This window comes from Zootoca vivipara, chromosome 13 (genome assembly GCF_965207765.1).
Source record: "Zootoca vivipara chromosome 13, rZooViv2.hap1.1, whole genome shotgun sequence".
Taxonomy (NCBI): Eukaryota; Metazoa; Chordata; class Lepidosauria; order Squamata; family Lacertidae; genus Zootoca; species Zootoca vivipara.
In genome coordinates this window covers 23,946,758-23,967,015 of record NC_142596.1, presented here as the reverse complement: position 1 = coordinate 23,967,015, position 20,258 = coordinate 23,946,758, and the positions used below count along the sequence as shown (strand labels likewise).

General features: G+C 47.5%; 1 protein-coding gene across 1 annotated transcript in view; it reads left to right on the top strand.

Annotated features, from left to right (window-relative positions):
• Positions 1-3,554: 3,554 nt before the first annotated feature.
• The window catches only part of SLCO3A1 (solute carrier organic anion transporter family member 3A1), a 107,192-nt gene continuing 90,488 nt past the window's right edge, over positions 3,555-20,258 (top strand). The window contains exon 1 of the mRNA XM_035131226.3: positions 3,555-3,995. Coding sequence (XP_034987117.1) covers positions 3,780-3,995 — 216 coding nt within the window. The 5' untranslated portion in view covers positions 3,555-3,779. The remainder of the gene's footprint in view (positions 3,996-20,258) is intronic.

The following is a 20,258-nucleotide window of genomic DNA, read 5'->3' as shown; positions in this document are numbered from 1 at the left end:
CCCCATGAATGGCAGCATGTTTGCAGGTGACCAGGTATGCCGGGCTTGCCAAGATTCTGGACACCCACAATCCAGATGTCAACTCTACTGATCCTTGGACAAATTGTTGCTAACTAGTTTACACATCAAGGCTTACAGCGTGATTTCTTTGTACATAACAAATGTCGATTGTGCGAGTGATTGGGCTCCATTGAAATACTTGGAAAAGGTTGAGAAAAGGGTGACCCATATGATCAAGGGGGTGGAGCAATTCCCCTATGAAGAACGATTGCAGCGTTTGGGATCTTTCAGTTTAGAGAAAAGGCAAGTAAGAGGCGGCATGACAGACATTTATAAAATGACACATGGCATGGATACAGTGGATAGAGAATTTTGTCCCCCCCCCCCATTCTTTTCTCTCACAGCACTAGGACTCACAGACATCCCTTGAAGCGGAATGTTGGAAGATTCAGGACAGATAAAAGGAAGCAGTTCTTCATGCCACCTGCTTGGTTGGCTTGAAAAGAGGATTAGACCAATTCATGGGCTTCTAGCCATGATGTCTGTGTTCTTCCTTCCTTGTAGGACACAGCAATGTTTCTGAATACCAGTTGCTGGAAGCTGCAGGAGGGAAGAGTGCTCAAGTCCCACAAGCATTTGGTTGGCTACTCTGAGAACAGGATACTGGACTAGATGAGTCAATGGCCTGATCCAGAATAGGTTGTTCTTATGTTCTTATGCTGAATTATGTTTTTTATGTTACTGTTCTACGGTGGTATTTTTGTACGCCACTTGGGGAGTGCATACAGAGAGTGGTTCAGAAATACTTTGAAATAAATGTAGTTAAATAATAATGCACATGCTGGCCACAAATGCAGTGTGATTGTGAATGACCCCTATGCATTGGTAGTTACCAATGGGCTTTTGCATTCAGGAAGAATTTTCAGACAGTAAGAGCTGTTCAACAGTGGAACAGTCTCCCTCGGGAGGTTATGGACTCTCCTTTTTTCTTCTTCTTTTCCAGTTTTGATGTTTTATTGTTCGTTTTCCATATATATACAATGTGTAATCATATTCATTTCTATCAATCCAATAAAGATATCAATGCTCACAAAAGATACATACAATTTCGACTATGTGTTTTCTACACAAATCTATGACTTCCCATCCTCTCCATATTTTCCCTTATAGTAAACATATTGCATGATTGCATGATGTCCGACTCTTCGTGACCCCATGGACCAGAGCATGCCAGGCACTCCTGTCTTCCACTGCCTCCCGCAGTTTGGTCAGACTCATGTTGGTGGCTTCGAGAACACTGTCCAGCCTTTTAAAACTCCATGGACAAAGACAACAGGCATTCAAAGGCTACTACCGTGTTCAAATTACAGCTATTTTTCAAATATTTCTTCAAATTATCCCATTCTCGAATGAACTCCTGTCTGGGTTTGTCTCTAATTCTCTCCAAAAGAGAGGCTAATTCCACATATTCTGTCCATTTCAATAACCATTCAGCCCTGGTGGGGAGTTTGTCATTTTTCTAATACGTCTGGACTGTCCTTCCTTGGAGGTTTTTAAGCAGAGGTTGGATGGCCATTTGTCCTGGATGCTTTAGCTGAGATTCCTGCATTGCAGGGGGTTGGACTAGATGACCCTTGGGGTCCTTTCCAACTCCACAATGCTACGATTCTTGATTTGGTGCTGTGGTTCTCCCCTTTTTCCCTTTTACTCCCAGGAAAACCCTGTGAGATAGTCCAACCAGCATGGCTATTGGATTTCCTGGCAGCTCATGTCCTAAAGATATATATTTTTTAAAAAATAACTTTTGTGAATAAATAATTCCAAAATGTTTAGATCTTTGCACATGCCTGTGTGGTGTGAAGGTGTGTTTGCTCCAGGAGCAATGCACCTTCCATTGGAATGAATTCCCAGGTTAAGCTTCACAAGAGCTTGCACTCTAAAAGCACCATCTGGAGGACTAGAGAGTTGGAACAAAACATCCTGCAGAGATGGCAGGCTAATTACAGTTTCTCTTTGAAAATATCTCTCCTTGTCAGTTGGGGAGCGGCCACGAAGAAGCCTGAGGAAATTGGAACCGGACGATCTGCAGGAGGCTGGGATGGAAAGCTCATGGTATGAATAAACAAATGTGTCCACAACTTAGTCCATGTTGGACAACATGTACCAAGGCATAGGGCAGTAATTTGCCGCCCTATTAAGTCACAGGGCTAGACATTTATCATCGTCATTCACCCTGCCTCAAAAGTGGGCCAGACCTGGTCTTCCTCTCATTTTCCAGGAACAGCGGAGCCTCATCCTGACCTCTACTGTCCAGCCCAGCACTCTCTTCACTTCCTTCTCCACATCTGGTTCCCAAAATGGTTCTCTTTTTCCACCCTTAGTAACTTGGTGGGGGCCTCGCAGCCTTGCCCAAACCTACAGCCTCACCTGAGCAATTTTGTTGCATGAGGGCAAAGCAGAAGATGGCATCTCACCCGCCCTGTTCCATGTGCAGAAGCTGCCTGGCCTGCCAGAAGACTCAGGGGAGGGAGGACAATGGAGCACAGGGCAGGCAGCAATGGTCACCTACTTGGACGGCTTCAGAAGAGGATTGGACAAGTTCATGGAGGAGAGGGCTACCAATGGCTACTAGCCGGCATGGCTATGCTCTGCCTCCATGGTCAGAGTCAGCGATGCTTCTGAATGCCAGTTGCTGGGAATCACTAGAGGGAAGAGTGCTCTTGAGCTTGGATCCTGCTTGCAGGTTTCCCACAGGCATCTGGCTGGCCACTGTGAGAACAGGATGGTGGGCCTGATCTGGGTGAGCTCTTCTTAGGTTTGTGTATCTGGAGCTGCAACCTCCCTCTGCCTAATGGCAGAGCTGGCCCTGCTCCACCCTCCTGGAAGACTCCAGTGCTACTCAGGGGCCAAAGAGGAAACTCCTTCCCCGAGTGGCAAAACCTTGCCACATAGGAAGCTGCCTAATACTGAGTCAGACACATTGTTCCATCTAGCTCAGTATCATCTACACTGACTGGCAGCAGCTCTCCCAGGTTTCAGGCAGGGGGGTCTCTCCCAGCCCTACCTGGAAATACTGGGGGTTAAACTGGCAAGCTTCTGCATGCCAAGCAGATGTTTTACTATTGAGCTAGGGCCCTTGGCTAAGCTGCCTCATACCATGGCCCACCTAGTTCAGTGTTGCTTACACTGACTGGCAGCAGCTCTCCAGAGTTTCGGACAGGGGTCTCTCTCAGCCCCTCCTGGAGTCGGATGCTGAGAGTTGAACCTGGGACCTTCTGCATGCAAGGCAGATGCTCTACCATATCCCCCTCCTCCTTCTCCTCCAGAAACAGCGCAGAACCAATATTTCCCGGGGAGTGGGGGGGAGAGAAAAATACAACGACGACCTGCCCCGCTTCCTCTTCGGGGCGCGCCATTCTCCCCTCTTGGCTCCTGCCCAGCAAAGGCGCAGGCGGGCTGGGCCAAGCAAGCAGCAGCAGCAGCAGCAGCAGCCGCGCTCTGTAGCCGGTGCTGGAGCGGCGGCCGAGAGAGGGAGCGAGAGGGAAGGAAGGAAGGAAAGCAGGAGGGAGGGAGCCGAGCAGAGCGGGCGGAGGAAGGAAGGAGGGAGCGGGCCGGCCATGGCAGCGGTGCGAGCAGCAGCGGCGGCGGCGGCAGGAGGAGCCCGCAGGAGGCGAGGCGGGCGCGGGCAGCCGTCGTTGCGCGCCTGATTGGCCCCCGGAGCCGCCGCCGCCGCTGCTCCCGGGCGGCCGGTGGGGACGCGGAGAGGGCCAAGGAGGAGGATGCAGGGCAAGAAGCCCCGCGGCTCCTCGGGAGAAGGAGGAAGCGGCGGCGGCGGGAGCAACAGCAGCGGGGACGGCGGGGAGCTGCAAGGGGACGAGTCGCAGCGCGCCAAGAAGAGGAAAAAGAAGAGCTCCCCGTGCGTCTCCAACATCCAGATCTTCCTGGTCTCCGAGTGCGCGCTCATGTTGGCGCAGGGCACGGTGGGCGCCTACCTGGTGAGCCAGCGGGGCCGGGGAGCTGGGGGGGTGAGCCGGAGAGGGGGTGCGGAAAGTGCGGAGGAGGAAAGTGGGTGCCACCTTCTTTTGGAGAGGAAGAGAGAGGAATCGGGCATGCGGGTGGCATCTTTAGCCCCTCTCCGCTGTAGCGTCAGCCAAGGCTGCGGACGGTATTGAGGGTCTGGGGGCGAGAGGGTAGGGACCCTCGCTCTATCTCTCTCATTCCGACCCTCCCCGCGCACCTCTCATTCCGGGTCCCGTGCCAGATTCGGCAGGATGGAAGGTGATGCGAGGAGGGGCGTGTTTGGTGCAGGTGGCTTGATGGACAGCCAGCAGCCTCGGTTCCCTCCTGATGCCCAGGCAAGCTGTCCGCGGCAGCTTCCTCCGGGCATCCTGAGCCTTGCCGTTGAGCTTCGGTTGGGATGAGCAAGAGAGGGGGAAGCGTGGCCTCCCCTGCCCGCAGTTAATGGGGGATTGACACATACACACACACACACACACACACACACACACACAGAGGGGGGGGGTGGACCCTGGCTGCGGTAGTTCCTCCGGAGTAATCAAGTGTGGGGTAGAAAGAATCCCATATTTGCATAGGTGGTATGCAGTATTCCCTTCCTAGAGATGCTGTGGCTGAGGGGTCCACTGGGGATATACATTCCTAATGCTAATAATTGTAATCATCAACTTGAATTAAGCAGAGGCCACTGTGGGTCAACCCCTCCGTGACCTGATTAACTCTACCCGCTCTGGTCTGACACACAGAAGCTGAACTAACAGAGGCAGTGACATCTGTGTGTCTAGCTGGCATGGTGATTGACAGCCAGGAAGCCCCTGGTTCAAATGTGCCTTGGCTAGGAATGCACCCTGCTGCTTTATGATGACTGTGGCCTCCCCCTTGCCATTTCATAAAGGGGGCAGTTATTATTACAAGGCTGGCATAAAGGTATCCCAGTTAAGGTACATTCAGACATTTAGCCACAGTTGGGTATGATTAAGCCCTACTCCCCCAACTACTGTACATGTGCATGCTGCGAAATGAGGCCTAAGAGCACAAAAACTGCATTTGCTTAAGCCACTTTACCCTTTTCTCCTCTCCGTTGTACATTCTAAGTGCCCACATTCTAAGTTACCAGCTGACCAGAAGGGGGGAAATATCCTTAACTGTGCCTTGCAATCTGCAGTGATCAGCAGCTTGAAGTGCTTCAAGACCATGGAAATGAGCATTTTCACACCAGAGTGCTGTTTAAAGGCTCAAGGACTGGTCAAATAAAGACAATAAAAACCGGCAACCCTAATTGTAAGCTTTGTGGGGCAAGGGCTTGGCTTTTTCCTGATCATCCTGTTGACTTATGTAATTGTAGCTGTGAATAATAATAATAGTAATTTAATGTACAGCTACATACTGTAGGCTATCATGTGAATATAATTGTGTCCATCCTGCATGTTTTGCTGGCAATGGGAAAAGGTGAACAGGAGTTGCTAGCAGCAATGGCTATATGCTAAGGACTCTGCAGCATCAGGCCGGAGGCCTTTCTAGTCTAGCATCATGTTCTCATAGCAGGCAACCAGATTCCCAAAAGGGCAGCCAGCCCACAAGCAGGACCAAAGCACAGTAGTGCTTTCTCCCCGTTTGTGATTCCCAACTATCATAATCAGAGCCACACTGTCTCCTACAGTGGAGGTAGAAATATGCTGTCCTATGCAAGGCTAACATATGATGTCCTCCCCGCAGCCTTCCAGGTGCTGGTTTAAGCTCCGTAAACAAGTGCTGGATTTGGGAAGGAGGTGTGAGGCTCTGGCAGAGTTCTAGAGCCCTCCCACCTCCTTCCCAAAGTCCGCTAAGTGCTTGCTTGGCTTCAGGAAGGAGGAAGGAGAATTCTAGGATGCTGCCAGAGCCCTCATGTTTCCTTCCTGAAGCCAGGCAAGTGCTTACTGGGCTTTGAGAAGGCACCCGCCTTGGTTGAGCACTCAGTGCGAGCAAATCGGTGGCACTGTCTGTAAACTACCTCTCGACTGCTGCAGACCCTCAGACATTTCTCTGATGAAAATAGGGACATTCTATTTAATGACGACAACAACGTTTGCACCCCAGCCACTCTGGGTGGCTTCCAACATATATAAAAACTTCCCTATGCAGGGCTGCCTTCAGATGTCTTCTAAAGGTTGTATAGTTACTTATCTCCTTGGCTCAGGGGGTCGCATAACTCCACCCCCTCCAACATTTCTCTGATGACAATATGGACATCCTAAAGAATAGCAGGACATTCCTAGATCAACTCAGAAACCGGGATGGCTTCTGTAAATCTGGGACTGTCCCTGGAAAATAGGGACACTTGGGAGGGGGGGGCGCCTGCTGCTGTTGCATTCAGGTTGTGCTTGGGGGCTTCCCATTGGGCCATTTGGTTGCCACTGTGAGAACAGGGTGCCGGGCTAGATATGGACCTTTGGCCTGACCCAGCTAGATTCTTCTTACGTTCTTCTCTGGTGAGCCACTGCAGTTCTATTTAGGGCCTGCGTTCAGCCATGAGCTTCTCACCTGGGTCCTTGCCCTGAAGGTGAAAGGGAAACAGGGAGAAGCAAAAGCGGAGAAAGGTTTCTGCAGTCACCTGGCTTGCAAATCTCCAGTGCAGACCACCTTGCAAGCAGGGGGTGGCAGTTAGCAAGCTTGGTTTTCTCATTAAGTGACTCAGCATTTGCTCTGGGGTTGCCTGCTATCTTTCCCTTTGTACGATGGGGTGAGAACAAGCACACTTTTTGGGGTGGCAGGGGGTGGGGTGGGAGATAAAAGGTTGCACTTGGAATCTGAGAGTGCAAGGCAAATGGGTTTGATCGGGGGGGGGGGGGACCAGCTGTCCTGCTCTGAGATCAGATGTCAGGGCACCTGAGCCAAGGAAAGCAAATCGGAAGAAGGAAGAATGGGATACCGCCTCACTGTTCCTTCTCTCACTCTGTTTCACCTTGCTGGATCTGAGTGACAGTGTGTCATTCACAAGCACGGGGTGCGTCTCATGTCTGGGTTGTCCTGTGTTTGATACAGGCAAAGGCCACGAGACTGCACATTTGCCGTTGGCTGATTCTGCCCAATGGGTTTTGTGTGGGTGGGTGTCATTAGGGAGAGGCAGCAAATTCCCTCGGTTGGCTCCTGTGAACAGATGGAAAGAGAAAGAGCGGAAAGAGTTTGAGATGTGTGCTGTGAAATGCAGGCCTGCACTGGGTGTTTCAATGTGGCCTTGCATGAAGGCAATATTTCATCCGGAGGTGCCGATAGCTGCACAGGAATGAAATCCAGGTGCAAGCGCATTGAGGGAAGTGCGCCATTGTGAGCTGGCTTGACCATTCTGCTCGAAATGCCGTGGGTTGTAAAATTGTCAGTAAATGTTAAAAGGTTCTGAGGAACTGTGCTTCGAGCCTTCCCACTCTGCAGTTCTTTGCTCCCTTAATTGGACTTTTTACACACCCTCTAATTCAGATTGCTATTTTGGCAGCTGATGTTGAAATCCAAGTTGTTCCATTGCTTTACAATAGTGTGAGTGGGCTTGCTGTTTCCTTGTTATAAAGTATGTGTGTGTGTGTGTGTGTGTGTGTGTGTGTGTGTGTGTGAGAGAGAGAGAGAGAGAGAGAGAGAGAGAGAGAGAGAGAGAGACTCTGTTCTCTAATTGAAATTGAAAATATCAATAGCAGGAGTTGTACCTCTTCTTTGATCTTGCCGTCAATGTCGTGGATTGAACCTATGAGTCCCGGGCCCACCCCCAGTCCAGAGCTTCAGAGAAGCTGTGCTTTTGCTTAACACTCAGTGTGACCACCTTTACCTTGAGTGATTGGAATGCTCTGTGAGCATTCTGTGATATCACAGCAGCACAGATAAGCAGCAGAGCCTCAGAGCCTGAGCCTCAGAGCTTGCTTGGAAGGCCTATTTGGACACGGCATGATATAATCCTTCATTTAAAGCATTTGTATTCCGTCATGCCCCATGTTGGCTGAAAGATTCCTGCATTGCAGGGGGTTGGACTCAATGACCCTCCTGAGCCTTTCCAGCTCCACAATTCTATGATCCACGCCCAAGGCAGTTTGTTCCAAAAACATTAAAATCTACCCACCCTCCTTGCCCAGGAGAATATGTGGAGGCTGGTTGTCAAATTACCACTTATGTAGAGTCTATTTTACTCCGGATGGGCTGTGCAGGAAAGTGAAATAGGCAGATGGGGGGTGGGGTCTGTTTTGGCACCTTGCTTTTCAAATATCTGTAGGTGCCTCCCAGTGCTTCACTTCGATTTTGCTTTGGGAGAGCTGGAACTCAGGGCCAAAGCATTGGCTTTGCCTGCAGAATATCCCAGGTCAAATACTTATGCATGCAGAAGTCCACAGGCTTCTCTCCAGCATCATTTATGTAAGGACCATAACATGGTCCCAGGTTCAGTTCTCTGCATCTCTAAGATTTGGCTAGGAATGACCCCTGCCTGAAACCACTGCTGCCAGTCAGTGTAGGCACGACTGATTGTGGTTTGACTCAGTATATGACTGTTTCCTGTGCTCTTGCCTCCCATTTCAGCGATCCCATTTCAGGTAGCAGGACAGGAGACGACCCCCCCCCCCATCTTAAACCTGCACACTGCAACACAGTGGGGCTAGCCTGGAGAGCAGTCTTCCCCATATCTGCGCTGCCTCCCCCCAGAACATTGAGCAAAGCAAGACAGCCAATGTGCCTCTGGTGCTTTGCTAGTTTCCCCACCCATGAATGCAGCAGCCAATGAAAGTTGTAGGAGGGTGGAGAAATGCACAGTAAAAGGACATTGTGCCTTTTGTTTTATTCACTGTTGCAGGGGAGGGAGGAGGTGAAATTTGGAGCTGCTGGCTTTGGTGGGGCTCAGCTATGTTCTGGCACTCTGGCCAAAGGATCTTGGAGAAGTGCTATCAGCCGTGGTAGGGACTGCTGGGTTCACCTTTTATAAGGCACCTTCAGGTGCTTAGATGATGTACCCCTGGCTTGCAATGTGTGGCACAGAACGGATTCAGTGCCAGTCCTCCTCAGAGTAGACCCACTGACGTTAATGGACATTATTAAGTCTACATTCAGACACTGAGAATTTTTGCATTTGTTTTTTTTTTACTGGTTATAATGCTGACTCTTCCTTGCTGTGTTATGAAGTGGTGACTTCTTGATTGACAACTCCTGGATTGATTTGACAGCCAATCCCTCTTCCCAAGGAACTCCGGGGAATTGTAGCTCCGTGGGGAGAACAGAGGTCCTCTAACAGTTCTCAGCCCCCTTAGCAAACTACAGAATTCTTTGGTGGGAGCCATGATAGTAGCTTTCCTAGCTACATGCGCTGAAGTTAACGATGCAATTAATTACATTGGTGGATAGTGGGACAAATAATGTAGGTTTTAGCAGAGCTCGAACTGTGGCAGAATGGAAGCAGTGCTGATTGCAATGAAGACCCCAGCTGCACTAACATTTTAGAGCAGTGTCATACCAATTTAATGGTCATGGCTTATCCCAAAGAATCCTGGGAACTGTAGTTTGTTTAGGGCTCTGGGAATTTTTAAAGGAGATCTTTATTCTCTTCCCAGAACTACAATTCCTAGAGTGTTTTGACAATCAATCCCGCTTCCCAGGGAACCCTGGGAACTGAAGCTCTGTGAGGGGAATTGGGGTCTCCTAAGAACTCTCAGCATCCTAAACAAACTACAGTTCCCAGGATTCTTTGGGGGAGCCTGATTGGGAAATTTGGTAGGATACAGCTTTACGTGGATAGTGCAGGTGGGTGGTCCTAAGACAGGCATAGGCAAACTTGGCCCTCCAGTTGTTTTGGGACTACAACTCCCATCATCCCTAGCTAACAGGACCAGTGGTCAGGGATGATGGGAATTGTAGTCCCAAAACATCTGGAGGGCCAGGTTTGCCTATGCATGGCCTAAGAGTCCAATCAGTTTCTCAATCATCTCTTGCCTCTGGTGCCCCCTGCCACACCACCTTGGAAGGTTGCCCATGCCACCCTCACTTGAAAAATGTTCCTCACCCTGGCATATAGAAACCTTTTCCTGTTGTCTTGCTGCCAAGAAGCTATAAAGAGCATTTTATTGCCTCCCTCCAACAAGAACAGAACAGCAACTGGAACCTCTGCACCCAGAGAGAAAGCCTACTTGCAACTAAACTATATAACGTGGCCAGATATGCTTATCTCCGCATCTGGCAGGCATAGGCAAACTTGGCCCTCCAGATGTTTTGGGACTACAACTCCCAGGGATGATGGGAATTGTAATCCCAAAACATCTGGAGGGTCAGGTTTGCCTGTGCCTGGTTTAAAGCACCCTTTTCCCAGCTGTTCTTGTGGCCCCTTTGAAAACTGTGAGAGGTTCTTTTCAGACCTAAATATTCCCCCCAGCTGTGTCAAAACTACCACCATATTATGAAAGTCACGAACCCAGAATTAGGCCACTGACAAAAGCAGCTGAAACTGGAAGGTTTCTGGAGAAAAATGAGTAGGCTGAACGCGTGCCATATTGTCATTATTACAACTGATTTATTAATCTCCTTCTAAACTGCTGTTTCAGTGTGATTTGCACATAAGATAATTAAAAACAGATAAAACCACAAAAGCCGCAAGTACATGTAAAACAAGACTTAAATCTTAAAAGTGGACCTTCATGGAAAAGACCCATTTATCTGCTGGGAAAGCCTGTCAGAACAAAAATGTATTTGACTGTTTCCAGAAAGTGCAGTAGTGGGCACATGTCAAATCTCAACAGGACTGCTTTTCCACAGAACAGAGTCAGCCACACTAAAAGCCCTCCTTTTCTGTGTTATTGTGGAGAGGGCTTCTGAGATCTTTGGAATTTGCAGGAGAAACTCTCCCACAGACGGCGGCAGATGGTGAATAAGGGATAAGGCGGTTTCTCAAGTTACCTGTTCCTGAGGTGTATGGGTACTTAATATGTATCAACAGTATTATGAAAATTGTTGGTCCCAGACTAAATTACCTCAATAGCCATTATCAGAAGAAGAAGAAGAAAAATTCCAGTGAGGCCCAAGTACATATATTTTCGATTGTTCTACAGCCTTTCTTTAGACCAGGCATCCCCAAACTTCAGCCCTCCAGATGTTTTGGACTACAATTCTCATCTTCCCTGACCACTGGTCCTGTTAGCTAGGGATTATGGGAGTTAACCACTACACCACACTGGCACATTGTATGTTCATCCTAACACTAGCAATGCAGCATTGTATGGCAAATGATAGAAATTTACTTAAAAAAGGTAAAGGTACCCCTGGCCGTTAGGTCCAGTCGCGGACGACTCTGGGGTTGCGCACTCATCTCGCTCTATAAGCCACGGGAGCCGGCGTTTGTCCACAGACAGCTTCCAGGTCATGTGGCTAGCATGACTAAGCCGCTTCTGTCGAACCAGAGCACCACACGGAAACGTCGTTTACCTTCCCGCCGGAACGGTACCTATTTATCTACCATACTTGCACTTGACGTGCTTTCAAACTGCTAGGTGGGCAGGAGCTGTGACTGAGCAACGGGAGCTCACCCCGTCGTGGGGATTCAAACTGCCGACCTTCTGATTGGCAAGCCCTAGGCTTGTTGCTCCACCTGCAACATGTTGCTTGGTCATGTGCATCTACAGGAATTTTTCTTATGTGTATGTGCATGCACATGCAAAGTACAGTGGTACCTCGGTTTACAAACACAATTGGTTCCGGAAGTCTGTACTTAACCTGAAGCGTACTTAACCTGAAGCGAACTTTCCCATTGAAAGTAATGGAAAGTGGATTAATCTGTTCCAGACAGGTCCACAGAGGACTCAACCTGAAGTGTACTTAACCCGAGGTATGAGTGTAATTGGTTCCGGAAGTCCGTACTTAACCTGAAGCCAACTTTCCCATTGAAAGTAATGGAAAGTGGATTAATCCGTTCCAAACAGGTCTGCGGAGTACTTAAACTGAAAATACTCAAACTGAGGCGTACTTAAACCGAGGTATGACTGTAGATACTACAAACAAACAAACAACAAACAAACAAACTGTGAGAGAGAGGGCGTGCGGAGAGCAGCCCACTCTGCTCACTTCCACCAGCTGGGAGAGCAGCAGCAAGAGCAGTAAGTCTGGGAGGGAAAACCAGGAAGTGGGAAAGGTGGATCCAGGGCTCTGCAGAGTCCTGGAGGCTCAACTCCAGGTTGGGAGCAGGGAAGCAGGGGCGGAGCTACCTTCAGCAGGGGCTGGAAAGGAGGGGGTAGGTAGAACGGCACCTCAGGAGCCTGGTTTGGGACCACGGGGGAACCGTAGAGCCAGGAGGAGGGGCGTTTGGGTACCCCGTCTTAAATGCTGGGTCAGAGCCCACCAGAAGCCATTGCAGGATTCTGTTCCACACTGAGCAGACATGGCAGGAGACGTCTTTGCACTGTAAATAGCATGCACAATAAAACTCTGAAAATCCAGACGATGTGGTAGCGTGCTTACTTGGGGAGTAGCCACCCCCATCTGTGACACAAACAAACAAACTTAACCGAAAACTGAGAATGGGTAGGTTTCTTGCAAAACGAATGAGGAGAATAGTGCCTGAAATATTGTGCCTCATATCTGAAGGTCTACAAACGCTAGAAACTGGGAATCAATAAAACTGGAATTTATTGAAAGCTGGGAATCTGGGCATTAGGGTTCATCTGGGGCACGGGGAGTTGTTGCCTTGCTGACCCTGTGGGCAGTCATGTGGTTGGTTGGTCAGACCAGTGAATGGGCCCAGAACCAAGGGCGTACCCACCACGGGGCAAGTTAGGGCAGCTGCCCTACTCTAGAAGCAGGGCTGGTGGGCAGAGGCGGAGCACAGCCCGGCGGAGCGCGAGTTCGCCATTCCCGCCGCGCCGCGCCGCACCCTCCCTCCAGCTCCCCGTCGCGCCCTCAGGCAAGGCCAAGCACGGCGGGGAACCAGGGAGCGCGGCGCGGTGGGCGGAAACGCTGAACTCGCGCTCCGCTGGGCTGGGCTCCGCCTCCGCCCACCAGCCCTGCTTCTAGGGAGGGGCACAGCCCGGCGGAGCGCGAGTTCGCCGTTCCCGCCCACTTTGTGGCCCCTCCCCTTCCGTGCCTTGGCCCCTCCCCTTGCCCCCCCCCTAGTTTTGATCCTGGGTACACCCATGCCCAGAACGTATCCACAGCTGGGTGCGGACACCAGGGATGTGGTCCAGGCCAGGTGATGGTGAGTCCAAGGAGCAACCGTTCTCCGAGTTCTCGGGGAAGAAGGGTCGATTCTTCAACTGCTCTGGGAATGGTAGTTATGCGAGGGAAACAGAGGACCAGCTAAGTATATTCATGATGATGATGATGATGATGATGATGATGGTAATGATGTTCATCTGTGACAGAAGGGGTGGGGGGAATCTGTCAAGGATTCTTAAACTGTGATTCCTCCATTGCAGCAGGTTGGACCAGATGATTCTTAGAGGGCCTTTCATCTCTACATTTCTATGATTCTATGTCTCTCGGCACCCTTAACAAACTATAGTTTCCTGATTTGGGGCAGGGTGGCGGCGGCAGCCATGACCGTTAAATTGGTATCGCAGTGCTTAAAATGTATTCTGCAGATGGCACCTCTATGAGATCTTACCTGACGCAGACTGATTATGAAACTGGACGACGTAAGGCATAGGTGATGTAATTTCTAGGGATTATTTTAAATGGGTTTACGAAAAGCATAGTGAAAAATGTAATCCCACTTACTGGGAAAGAAAGTCATTATAAAATGCTGTGCTATATAGATGGTATTTGATGCCTGCCAGGTTAAAAATAATTTATAATCTTCAGCATGATATATGTGAGGAAACCAGGAATGGACGTAATGAATACATTCTAGAACTGCGCCCCAAGTAAGGCCTTTTTGACAAGAGATTATAAATATAAGTAGCATGGTTGGATGTAATGTAGTTTTAAATCCAAAACAAATGCTCCTTTGTTGTTTCCAAAGAATTGTTAATAAGGGGGAAATAGAGCTTGCTATGGCATTATTAATAGCTGTGGGTAATTTGAAAATCTCCCAATGGGCCAAATGTAATGCAACGGTGTACCAAAAATCCAGAATAAAGGTGTAAAATAAAGGCTGACAATAAATATATTGAGAGGTGGAGTTACTTCATAAACTACTGGGGTGCCACAGGGTTCTGTCTTGGGCCCAGTCTTGTTCAACATCTTTGTCAATGACTTGGATGATGGGCTTGAGGGCATCCTGAGCAGGTTTGCAGATGACACCAAATTGGGAGGGGTGGCTAACACCCCAGAGGACAGGATCACACTTCAGAATGACCTTAACAGATTAGACAACTGGGCCAAAGCAAACAACATGAATTTTAACAAGGAGAAATGTAAAGTACTACACTTGGGCAAAAAAAATGAAAGGCACAAGTACAGGATGGGAGACACCTGGCTTGAGAGCAGTACATGTGAAAAGGATCTAGGAGTCTTGGTAGACCACAAACTTGACATGAGTCAGCAGTGTGATGCAGCAGCTAAAAAAGCCAATGCAATTCTGGGCTGCATCAATAGGAGTATAGCATCTAGATCAAGGGAAGTAATAGTACCACTGTATTCTGCTCTGGTCAGACCTCACCTGGAGTACTGTGTCCAGTTCTGGGCACCACAGTTCAAGAAGGATACTGACAAGCTGGAACGTGTCCAGAAGAGGGCAACCAAAATGGTCAAAGGCCTGGAAACGATGCCTTATGAGGAACGGCTTAGGGAGCTGGGTATGTTTAGCCTGGAGAAGAGAAGGTTAAGGGGTAATATGATAACCATGTTCAAATATATAAAAGGATGTCATATAGAGGAGGGAGAAAGGTTGTTTTCTGCTGCTCCAGAGAAGCGGACACGGAGCAATGGATTCAAACTACAAGAAAGAAAATTCCACCTAAACATTAGGAAGAACTTCCTGACAGTAAGAGCTGTTCGGCAGTGGAATTTGCTGCCAAGGAGTGTGGTGGAGTCTCCTTCTTTGGAGGTATTTAAGCAGAGGCTTGACAGCCATCTGTCAGGAATGCTTTGATGGTGTTTCCTGCTTGGCAGGGGGTTGGACTGGATGGCCCTTGTGGTCTCTTCCAACTCTATGATTCTATGATTCTATGATTCAAAAAGTTTCATGTTAGTATTCAACCATAGGTTTTGTTTCCTTTAGAACCATACATTTAAGTTAATTTGAGATGATTTGAAGGGTTTTTTTCTTTTCTTTTCTTTGCCAAAGACTGGTATTAGTTGCTGATTTACAGATGTTTATTTTGTTATTTAGAATAGTATTATATAATGTGGAAATATAGGGAAATATTGAATCATTGTCATCCATGTATCTAATGGGGATATTTTCTTTCATTGAAAAAACAACACTTCAGTAAACAGGTGCTATGTGCTTTAGGCTTATTGTTTATTATAATTATTTTTGAATGTTTTAAATCATTTTTTATTGTTTTTACTGATAATTTCATTGTTTTTCTCCCCCTTTGTAAGCTGCTTAAGGTTTGTTTGTTTGTTTTACAATCAAGCAGCATATAAATTTTATGAAATAAATAAATAAATAAATACAGGGGGTGGATTTAACCTCAAATACTCCTATCATGGTGCATATTAGAGCACTGACATGGTGTTCAACTAAGTTTTACTGAGAGCAGCAAAACTTACTGGAACAATAAGAAACCAAGAAGAAATGATTTTCATTAAGGAATGGGAGAAATGTGTGGAATATCTGAAAAGTTTTTTTGTATACATTTAAGTTCATCAGCAGGATTAATGTAACAGGATTAGCAAGTAGTTAAGGGTAATGCTAAAGAAAAATCAGGGAGTAATTAATAAATGGAATAATGTAGGAAATGCAGCATAAAAAATTAACATTATAAGGAAACTGCAAAAGGGGTGGAGGGAAGTCAAAACATATGGTATATGTTTATCAGGAAGCTATTGGATTAGTATGTCTGTAAAAAAATAATTCCAAAATTGAAAAATAAAATTTATATATAAAAAAGAGCAGACATACTGAACTTAACGGAGTTAACATAGTCAGCTTCATTCATTTCAGTGGCTCCAAGTAAAATTTAGCTTATACCCCCTTGGTCTTTAACTGTTGGGTTCTGATTCAAGAGCAGCACCATCACCATGAAAACATATGGCAAAAAAATAAGTAAAATGTGCTCCCAGTGCATGTTAGAGGCAGATCCCAGGTGTGAAAATGTAGATAGTGCTACTATGAAATTAAGAGACCTAAGCTAGCCATGGCCATTAATTTCAATTTCAGTTATTCACCTGAGTAAAACACAGGTCAATGAATGGCTTTCAGTGCATGTCCATTCCTGGATGTAACCAAAAATAGCTAGACAAGATGATGGTGTGGGAAGCATCTGAGAGACGGCTGTAGGAGTGATTTGGTAACAGTGGAGGGAGAGGCAGGATGTGGCTGCAAAGGTTTCCTGAATGAAGGCATTATCATTATCACAGGCCTTCCAGGGACTGAAGTAAATCCCAGTTTCTGATTGGATCCTGGAATGTTCCGCTTTTCCTTGTTGTTGTTTAGTCGTTTAGTCGTGTCCGACTCTTCGTGACCCCATGGACCATAGCACGCCAGGCACTCCTGTCTTGCACTGCCTCCCGCAGTTTGGTCAAACTCATGTTCGTAGCTTCGAGAACACTGTCCAACCATCTTGTCCTCTGTCGTCCCCTTCTCCTAGTGCCCTCAATCTTTCCCAACATCAGGGTCCGCTTTTCCTTAGGATGTCCCTATTTGCATCAGAGAAATGTTGGTGGGTATGGAGTTATGTGACCCCCTGAGCCAAGGAGATAAGTAACTATTCAACTTTTAGAAGACATCCAAAGGCAGCCCTGTATAGGGAAGGTGTTTTTTTAAAAAATGTTTTATATGTTGGAAGCTGCCCAGAGTGGCTGGGGCAACCCATTCAGATGGGTGGGGTATAATTAATAAAAAATGTGTTGTTATTGTTGTTGAATAGGATCTCCCTATTTTCATTGGAGAAATGTTGGAGGGTAAATTCAGTTATGAATCACTTCCCATGGTACATCTCAAACTGATTTACAATATAATGACACACACACACACACACGTGTGTGTGTGTAATTAGAAAAACCGCAGCTATAAATGTTGAAATGCTTCAAATAACAATGCATACATAAAGTCAGGTCAGAACCAGGACACATATCAACTGGGATAAATATTTTAGAAGGCTTGTTGACAGGGGAATGTGTTGAGCAGGTACCAGAAAGCCTGCAAAGAAGGCACCTGTCTGATATGCAGTGGGAGGGAGTTCCAAAAGGCAAGTGCTGCCACAGTAAACGTAGCTTGCCAAAAGGATGTCCTTTCTTTATGCTGTGTTGGAACATATGATAGCATTCAGTCCATAATGAGCAGCCAGTTACACGTCGCAACAGGCTGGTCGGGTGATGTAAATGCAGAGTGCTTTAAGTGCTAGCCAGACTTTATCATGCCACTGCTGCCATTTGACACCACCCTCTTCCCTTCTGCAAAACCTATTATTAGGATTATACTGAGCCAGCCAAAACAAGCCCTAGGTGGGGCTCAGGGCAACCAGCAAGTACTGTATACCTAAGGAATTTATCAGTGAGACCAACTTTGCTGACTCCTTGTGGGATTTCTTTCAAGCTCAAGTTTATGCTACCTACAATGCTGTTACAGAAGAGAAACACTAAGATGTTTAAAGCCGTACGTTTCTCTTTTATCCCAAAGGCCAACTTCAGTTTTGTGCTGCTTGAGTAGCATTTTTTTAAATTGTTTGCCACTTTTAGAAATGTTTTACAATGCCAGCTTCAACCATCCTTGAAACAGGTCAGCTGCAATTTATCACATAACCCACAGAAACATTTTTAGGTTGACAGGAAGCCAATGGTTACGCCCTTCCCCATTTTTCATTTCTGCAGATTTAGCTTAAGTATTTTAAAAATTGATGTCCTGTGGCCGATCATCTGTTGCTGGAGCCTTCTCCCCGAGCCACTGAATGATTGCAGACATTCTAACTGCTTGCTGGAGAAAGTGTCAGGACTGGATTGCATCAGAACAGCCTCTCTAGCTGGCTGCGCATTTATGACAGTAACACAGACCTATTTGATTCCAGCCTTCGTATGCTGCTAAGGGAATGTGATTCAGCCACGGAGAAACCATTTTCAAGTGGCTATCCATCTGCGTTGGTAATGTGCATTTGGTCCATCACCAAAGTGACAAGTCTGCAAAGTCCATTATCTAAGCCAGGGATGAGGAACCTGTGGCCTGCCAGATGTTGCTAGATTACAGTCCTCATCATCTGATTGGCCAGCAACATCTGGAGGGCCTGGGGTTCCTCGTCACTCATTGAATGACCAGTAGTTTCTCTTGGTGCATTGTGGTTAAAACATTGGTTCTAATATTATAGTCCGGGGAACCTTGACATTGCTTTTGTAGCTCATCAGGATCCTAGGAGCGGGCTGGTTTTTCAGAAAGACACCAGCCACTATTCCTTGCAGTGTGCAGCCACAAAGAAGAAGAAGAAGAGTTTGGCTTTGATATCCCGCTTTATCACTACCCAAAGGAGTCTCAAAGCGGCTAACATTCTCCTTTCCCTTCCTCCCCCACAACAAACACTCTGTGAGGTGAGTGAGGCTGAGAGACTTCAAAGAAGTGTGACTAGCCCAAGGTCACCCAGAAGCTGCATGTGGAGGAGCGGAGACGCGAACCCGGTTCCCCAGATGAGGAGTCTACCGCTCTTAACCACTACACCACACTCAAACTGTGTCCTGGGATGACAAGACCCCATAGGCCTGCCCTATGTGCAACATGGGTTTTTTGTGCAACTAAGAATGCACCCCAGTATCCTCTGCAATGTGCAAAGGATTTCATGGGAGGGGATACATAGAAAGCTGTCTTATTCTAGGTCCATTGATTTGCCTGTCTGGTCCAGTATTGTATCCTCTGACTGTGAGTGACTTTCCAGGGTTTCAGGCAAAGAGAGGTCCCATCTACCATCTACCACATTTGACCTGATCTTTTGTAATAGGAAATGCCAAAGAATGAAACTGTATCATTTTGCATTCAGAGTGGTGCTCTGTTAAAATTGAGCGACAATCTCAGACTTTGGGCCCAGTGTTGTAAGAACATAAGAAGAGCCTGCTGGATCAGTCCCATGGCCCATCTAGTCCAGCATGCTGTTCTCACAGGCGCCACCCAGATGCCTGTTGGAATCCTGGACCCAAGCACAAGAGCCCTCTCCCCTCCTGTGGTTTCCATTAACTGGTATTCAGAAGAATTAATGCATCTAGCTATGAAATCAGAGCACAGCCATCATGGCTAGCAGCCATTGGAAGCCTTCTCCATGATTTTGCCCAATCCTCTATGATAGCCATTCAATCTGGTGGCCATCACTAAATCCCATGAGAATGAGTTCCATAGTTTAATTATGTGTTGCATGAAGAGGCCCTTTCTTTTGTCTGTCCTGAATATCTCAACATTTAGCTGGATATCCACAAGTTCTAGTCTTCTGAGAGAGGGAGAAAAACCCTTCAGCATTTCTCTGATGAAAATCATCATAATCATTATTATTTATTATTATTTATTATTTATACCCCGACCATCTGGCTGGGTCTCCCCCGCCACTCTGGGCGGCTTCCAACAAATAGCAAAATACATTAAAATATCACAGATTAAAAACTTCCCTGAACAGGGCTGCCTTTAGGTATTTTCTAAATGTCAGGTGGTAGTTTTATCTCCTTGACCTCTGATAGAAGGGCGTTCCACAGGGCGGGCACCACTACCGAGAAGGCCCTCTGCCTGGTTCCCTGAAGCTTTGCTTCTCGCAGTGAGAGAACCGCCAGAAGGCCCTTGGCACTGGATCTCAGTGTCCAGGCTGAACAATGGGGGTGGAGACGCTCCTTCAGGTATATAGGACTGAGGCCGTTTAGGGCTTTAAAGGTCAGCACCAACACTTTGAATTGTGCTTGGAAACGTACTGGGAGCCAATGTAGGTCTCTTAGAACCAGTGTTATGTGGTCTTGGCGGCCGCTCCCAGTCACCAGTCTAGCGGCCGCATTCTGGATTAATTGCAAATAGGGACTGGATTAAATGAAAATAGGGATATCCTAAGCAAAAGCAAAAGGGACGTGGGTGGCGCTATGGGTTAAACCACTGAGCCTAGGGCTTGCCGATCAGAAGGTCGATGGTTCGAATCCCCGCAACGGGGTGAGCTCCCGTTGCTCGGTCCCAGCTGCTGCCAACCTAGCAGTTCAAAAGCACG